The sequence below is a fragment of the Misgurnus anguillicaudatus genome, unplaced genomic scaffold, assembly GCF_027580225.2.
Source record: "Misgurnus anguillicaudatus unplaced genomic scaffold, ASM2758022v2 HiC_scaffold_27, whole genome shotgun sequence".
Lineage (NCBI taxonomy): Eukaryota > Metazoa > Chordata > Actinopteri > Cypriniformes > Cobitidae > Misgurnus > Misgurnus anguillicaudatus.
The window spans coordinates 1,345,445-1,352,674 of record NW_027395277.1 but is presented as its reverse complement, the minus strand read 5'-3'; the positions used below and the strand labels follow the sequence as shown (position 1 = coordinate 1,352,674).

Sequence of the window (7,230 nt, the reverse complement as noted above, 5' to 3'; positions counted from 1 at the left end):
GACTGGTTCTAATAAATATTTTGCTAGTCTAAAAAATTAAAATTAATTAAATTATAAATATGTACCAAAATTGAAAATTAAATGCTAAAATTAAAACATTAAATTATTTTATTCAATGTGATAATGAATCTTGACAAATTGAAAAATAAAATAAAATGTAATTTTCACTAGAATCTCACACCAATGTGATTTAAATATTTTAATTGTGTTAAAAGCAAACTCTACTTGATCCTACAAAATGTGTATTATTTATTTTTTATTTGATTTTAGTGTAAACATTCAATGCAGCAACGCCTTTTTGACTGACGTCTTGAGATACATGGAAACCTAGACTGTATTTACACAGCATTGTTTTTCCAGTCAGGGATTTCAAGCAATCCATGTGGACGTATAAATATTGATCATCATGAGGCTATAACGCACATCCAAGTATGAATCCTCCGGGGGCTTCAAGCGGATGCTGAAGAGAGAGCATCCTTCGTGACGTCACGACCGCCGCATCCGTCTCCAGACTCGCGTCCGTTTCTCTGCTCTCTCCTCCATCAGTGAAAACCCTCGTCGCCTCCACGGATCGTGCGTTTTCCCGTGAAAATGGCCGCGCAGGAGGTGACCGCGCAGCCGGGCGACACTCTGGCGACGCTAAAAACAGAATCTGATTCTCTGAAGAGCAAACTAGAGGATGAAAGAGCCAAACTGCACGACGTCGAGCGTAAGAGCGCAAATAATATGATTACTGTACCGTACTGTAGATGTGTGTTTAATGACAACATATGTCTGGATAATTCGCTTTACTCGCTGATAAATACACAGACTGATCCGGGTTCAGTTTATGCTGGTACCCAGGGAGCGGTTTATTTTCCGTTTTGCATCACGATGTTATTTTCAGATTTGTGGTTAACTGCATTACGCACTTTATATCTCATACTTAGTTTGATATATTTATTTCGTTATTTTTATCATGTATAATAGAAATAAAATGTCGGTTTTTCGAGCAGTACATCAAGTGGCGGAGAAATTGGATGCTTTGGGTCAGTTTGTCATGAAGACGAGACGAACCCTGAAAGGCCACGGGAATAAAGTGCTGTGTATGGACTGGTGTAAAGACAAGAGGAGGATCGTCAGCTCATCTCAGGTCTGTCTGTAAACCCAAACTGGGTATTAAAGAGTTGCCCGAAGGAATACATTTGGAGCAACGATGCCCGCTTTATGAACGAATTATTCGGTTCTTGAATCAGTCTGAACGATTCCCACTCACTGAACTCACGCTTAAAGCAATAGTTCACCCCCAAATATGAAAATTTTCATAATTTACTGACTCTCATGACATGAATAATTTATGTTCAAATCCCTTATATGGGTCTTAACATGGTAAAGCTGCAAATAGCACATCCATCAATACATAACAAGTGATTCAAATGACTCCAGATGGTTAATATATGTCTTCTGAAGTGAAACAACGTTTGTGAGAGAAAATTGTTATTTTAAGCTTATTTATCCAAATTCACCATGCTAATATTTTGCATAGAAACAGATTAGCATGGTAAAAAATAAGTTGGCAGCACATCAGTAACATCAAATCTGATTGATCCTCGTGACAATAGGGCTTGGGCGTCGTGACGTCATTACTTGTCGTGGCGGCCATGTTGGTTGCCTCCTTTACTGCTGCGCTCCATGCTGCGCTCTGTTTGTAGACATACTTTCTCTCAATCGTGTGTCTTAATTTGTCGTTATTTTTTCAACCATGGTAAACCGTTGCAGTATTAATAATAAAGTAACACATTAAAAGTAATTTACATTAAAAATGACAGATAAGAACAAAACTTCATTATGTTTTATTCAATATCAGAAACCAAACATTAACCTCAACCCCTCAGTAATGTGTATACATGACATATAAATGACATTTATATATACGACAGTGAAGTATAACATCTGAATATTAATTTATATAGCTTAAGTCAACATTGAACATAAGGGAAATGTCCCGGTTTACTCGCCCAAAATACGGGAACATTTCAACATTCATCTTTCTGTTGCTATCCCTCTGCTGACAGCAAAAACTGCTGCATTAACTAAGCTACTTGTGAAGCTAGGTCATACGTGACTTTGCTTACAGATTGGCGTGAAATCGTGCTCTTACAACAACCACGCTGTTATCTTAAATGACTATTTTTTTCATATGGATCCCAACCGTTAATAGTTCCGATTTTGTCCACATACCGGTCCCTGCTTCCCTGTTTAACGTATCCCAGTAAATTACACATACTTTTCCGGATTTTAACATCTTTTTTCTTTCTTTTAATTCTCCCAACTCTGCCGCTTCTCCTCGTTCAACTTGCTGTATGATTACATTCGCGAGGCCACCAACATGGCCGCCACGTCCCAGAATGCAACGCGGCGCCCAAGCCCTATTTGACAACTGATCATGAGAGATTCATCAGCACCATATAAGAAGAAAACATGATAAGATTTTATTATAAAACTGTTTTCCCTTTAAGTTTTATTCATATGTCATCCTGTCATTTCTCTTCATGCAATGTGTTTTTAGATGCAAACTTATTATTTTGTTAAATATTTTAATATATCTATCCTGTATTTTAGGACGGAAAGGTGATTGTATGGGATGCATTTACGACTAATAAGGTAAAAAAAGTGAAAGATCATATGGTTTATGTATCTTTAAAGGAAACCGCTTTTTCATATTTTACTATTACCTCAACTTAAATATTAATACATATCTATCTTTTCTCAATGTGTACACATTATCTTTGTACAGTGCGTCGTGAATGTGTTAGCATTTAGCCTAGCCCCATTCATTCCTTAGGATCCAAACAGGAATTAATTTAGAAGCCACCAAACACTTCCATGTTTTCCCTATTTAAATACTGTTACATGAGTAGTTACACAAGTAAGAATGGTAGCACAAAATAAAACGTGTTAATTTTTTTAAGCAGATAAAAAATGAGAACTAAGTGCTCTTCCACAATACAATATAGTTTTCATTTTTATCCGCTTAAAAATCACCACGATTTATTTTGTGCCACCATACTTACTTGTTGTGTAACTATTCATGTAAAAGTCTTTAAATAGGGAAAACATGGAAGTGTTTGGTGGCTTCTAAATTAATCCCTGTTTGGATCCTAAGTAATGAATGGGGCTAGGCTAAATGCTAACACATTCATGACGTACTATACAAAGATTAAGTGCACGCATTGAAAAAAGATAGGTATGTATTAATTCGTCTAAGTTGAGGTAAGAACATAGTAAAATATTGAAAAACGGTGGTGTTTTCCTTTAATGCATATGTGTATATATTAATCGCATACAAAATAAAAGTGATTTTTTTGCACTGTGTGTAATTATTATGTATATTTAAACAAATATATATATATATATATATATATATATATATATATATATATATATATATATATATATTTTTTTTTTTTTATTTATATATAAAATATACAATATTAAAAATTATAAATAATTATAAATAAATTATAACAAATTACACACAGCAAACACTCATATATTATGCAGAAAAGCACTTTTGATTAATCTTTGCCCAGCTATTATATATTATATATATTATTACACATTATTATACACTATATATACATATACATATATATTGTTGTCTTTAATAAAAAAAATGTAATGCTCCGTTCCCACTGGGTGTTTTAAATGTATTTATAGGAACATGCAGTGACGATGCCCTGTACGTGGGTCATGGCCTGCGCTTATGCCCCGTCTGGTTGTGCAGTTGCTTGCGGGTGAGAATCTCAGCCATTTGGGTCTTCACAAGACTAGTTTGTGGCCTAGTTAGACTTGAAGTGAATACTTTCACGATGTTACATTATTGCAGTTTAACATGCAAAGTCAATAGTTTTTTTTAAATGATCTTTTGTCTTTCTCAGTGGTTTGGATAACAAGTGCTCCGTTTATCCTCTATCCCTGGACAAGAACGAGAACCTCGCAGCCAAGAAGAAATCAGTGGCCATGCACACCAACTATCTGTCTGCGTGCTGTTTTACTAACTCTGATATGCAGGTGCGGCTCATCAAAAAATAATAAAGAAAAATGTCTAAATTTGTAATATTGTGATCCAGCATCTCTTCAAATGTCTTGCATCATTTGATATTGCATTGTCGGGCTATACTGAGGGTTTCCTGATTGTCTGGCATGTTTTTGTGTGCATAATAGATTTTGACCTCTAGTGGTGATGGCACGTGTGCATTGTGGGATGTTGAAAGCGGTCAGATGCTCCAGAGCTTTCATGGACATGCGGCTGATGTGCTGTGTCTGGACCTCGCCCCATCTGAGACAGGAAACACATTTGTTTCAGGGGTAAGAACTATAGTGCAGAAAAACTCAATTTTACACACACACACACTATATACAGTAGAACATGCATAAAATTATATAGGTCAGAGATTAGCATATATAGCCCAACATATACACTTAAAATTTAAAGGTGCAATGTGTAACTTTTACAAGGATCTCAAAATGCACGTAGAGGTTGTGTCTAGTTTTTTTAATTGTCTGGGAGCATTTTGTTAACACACCAGTATTTCACATACAACCACATTTGCACAATGGCGCTTGTTAACATGCCTGTGCAGTGACCTGTATTTATCCTCATGTCTTTCTAAGGGCTGTGACAAGAAGGCGTGCGTGTGGGACATGCGTACAGGACAATGTGTCCAGTCTTTCGAGAGCCATGAATCAGACATCAACAGCGTACGGTAAGTACAGTAAGCTTTTTTGCTTTTAAGGTGCTTATAAATATTTATAGTTTTAATAAATACAGTAAATGATATGTACAGTAAGTAAGCAGTGTTTACAGTACTGGGTCGATTCTCCATGCAGGTACTATCCAAGCGGAGACGCTTTTGCTTCAGGCTCAGATGACGCTACTGTGAGACTCTTTTGTTGCTTTTTTGATTAGTTTATTATGTCCTGTGTTGAAATTTTAACATAAATTTTACTTTTTCTTTATTTTATGTGCTAACAGTGTCGCTTGTATGACTTGAGAGCAGACAGAGAGGTGGCCATTTATTCTAAAGAGAGCATCATATTTGGAGCATCAAGTGTGGACTTCTCACTTAGTGGTATGCAAATTAGTCAATAACAGGTTGTATTTGTTAATGCATTAGCTAACATGCTCATTGTTAGTTCATGTTAGCGAATGCATTTACTAATGTTAATGAATGCATGAATACCTGGATTGCAGTATACAACAGTTGAATACTGTACAATGCAATGCATACGTAAACTTGAATTTTCATTTTTTGCATGCTGCATTACTCAGAAATTATATATGCATTCAGTGTACTATTATTTGAAATATTTGCATACTATTATATGTATACTTTTTACAATAAAAAGTTAGCATTATACAGTGAATGGCAATTCCTTTCAAAATGACCATAATTGACATTTTGAAGGAGTTATTATTAGGATATATGTAGTATTAGGATGATATTGTGTTAATTGTTTTCTATGTGTTGTAGGGAGGCTTTTGTTTGGTGGATACAATGACTACACCATCAACGTATGGGACGTTCTAAAGGGAACTCGAGTGTCCATCTTGTTTGGGCATGAGAACAGGGTCAGCACTCTCCGCGTCTCTCCAGACGGAACGGCCTTCTGCTCAGGATCATGGGATCATACATTACGGGTAAAAGACCAATATATAAATGTGTACTTGAAAATTTAAGTCAACATGAAATTAAATTGCTAATTTAATGTTAATCTTCATAAACTTTGACACTTGTTTATTGTTTATTTTTTGTCTATTCTTTCTCTAGGTCTGGGCCTAAATGAGAAACATCAGACTGGCTGTGTTTCGTCCGTTTATCATCAAATGGTTTAGTTTTTGTCAACGTCTCTGGAATCCAAAATATCCACAGACTGTAATAAAGTGTTGATTGCGGTAGTATACAGTATGTGGTACAGATGGACTGTAGTGCACATATACACACACAAACCTTCAAATCTAGTGAGCACAATCACCCAGTTCATCCATTGCTTGCTATTATGGGATGGTCTTGGATCTGATGTTGATTTGCGGTACGTTTGAAATCGCTTACTTCCTATTATATACAGTAGTAGGTGAAAATCAGTATGCAAGGAGTAGTATTCGGATAATTAACAAATTTAGAAGGTTCAGATGACCTGCTGCTTCCGGCTAGATTTTAAGTGTGCATTCATTGGACACTTTACTATCCCATGAGACCACGCGAGCTGAGTGAATAAAATAAAAATACTAGAAATCTATGATCCGGGTGACTCTTTAAGTGATTTAGCTACCAAGAAATGTATTCCTCGTACTTAACACATACGCAAATTATGGTTGTGGTTGTTGTGATTACATCATAGGTCAAAGGACATATGGGACACATGACAATAAAAACATGGCGGATGCAGTACTGTATGTTCAAAGTGTATTCATACTGCAACGTACTGTTTTAGTAAATCTTATTTAGTACGTACTCTCACATGATTTCGGACGCAGCTTTGGTCTCTGTTTCTATGGCAGCATTATTGCTCCACAGTGATGTACTAGTGAATATGAACGTATATAAACACATTTTATCTAATATAATACGTTATTTTGAACATTAATCTTAAAAAATACTGCCATTTTTTTGTTTTTTGTGGAATGGATATTCAGAATTATTTAAATTATTATTATTATTATTATTAAATTAAGTTGTATAGCTGATATCATATGTTATATGCAAACTAAAGTAAGCCAATTTAGTTATGCACTCTTGGTCATATTATTCTGACTGTCCTTCAGTTATTACAGCACTATTATTGTGCTTAATTACTGTAGCAAAGTGTATATAACATTATTTCATATATGTTGTCTTATCAGTACAGATATCTATACAGTACACTTAAATTGAATAAATGGATTTTAAAACATTGAATGCCCTTTTTTATATTAATCACTGTTTTGGGACGTTAACATTAAATGTTTGGAAAATAATTTTGTATTTAAAAAATACCTAGCATAGATTTGGAACAACATGAAAGTGAAAATTATGACAGAATTTTTCCTTGGACTTCAAACATTAAAACAAATAGGGAAAAGGTAAGCAAAAGACATTCCAGAACAAGAGTTGGGTCCATGCAAAAATTTAATAAAAAGATTTCAACGCGTTTTCTTTATATAATGCAAAACATACAATTGAAAATTTGTAGAGCTATTTCACAGAT

At 34.9% G+C, this 7,230-nt stretch overlaps 2 protein-coding genes across 2 annotated transcripts in view; one reads left to right on the top strand and one right to left on the bottom strand.

Annotated features, from left to right (window-relative positions):
- LOC129433104 (von Willebrand factor A domain-containing protein 5A) overlaps positions 1–2,414 on the bottom strand; it is a 39,576-nt gene extending 37,162 nt beyond the window's left edge. The window contains exon 1 of the mRNA XM_073864612.1: positions 2,221–2,414. Within this exon, the coding sequence (XP_073720713.1) occupies positions 2,221–2,284 (64 nt within the window). The 5' untranslated portion in view covers positions 2,285–2,414. The remainder of the gene's footprint in view (positions 1–2,220) is intronic.
- LOC141362490 (guanine nucleotide-binding protein subunit beta-5a) lies at positions 372–6,912 on the top strand. Its single transcript, XM_073864645.1, has 11 exons — positions 372–709; positions 996–1,132; positions 2,602–2,643; positions 3,700–3,776; positions 3,921–4,053; positions 4,207–4,350; positions 4,657–4,748; positions 4,873–4,921; positions 5,018–5,114; positions 5,517–5,683; positions 5,814–6,912. The coding sequence occupies exons 1-11, from the start codon at positions 592–594 to the stop codon at positions 5,823–5,825; spliced, it is 1,068 nt and encodes a 355-aa protein (XP_073720746.1). The 5' UTR covers positions 372–591; the 3' UTR covers positions 5,826–6,912.
- Positions 6,913–7,230: the final 318 nt, after the last annotated feature.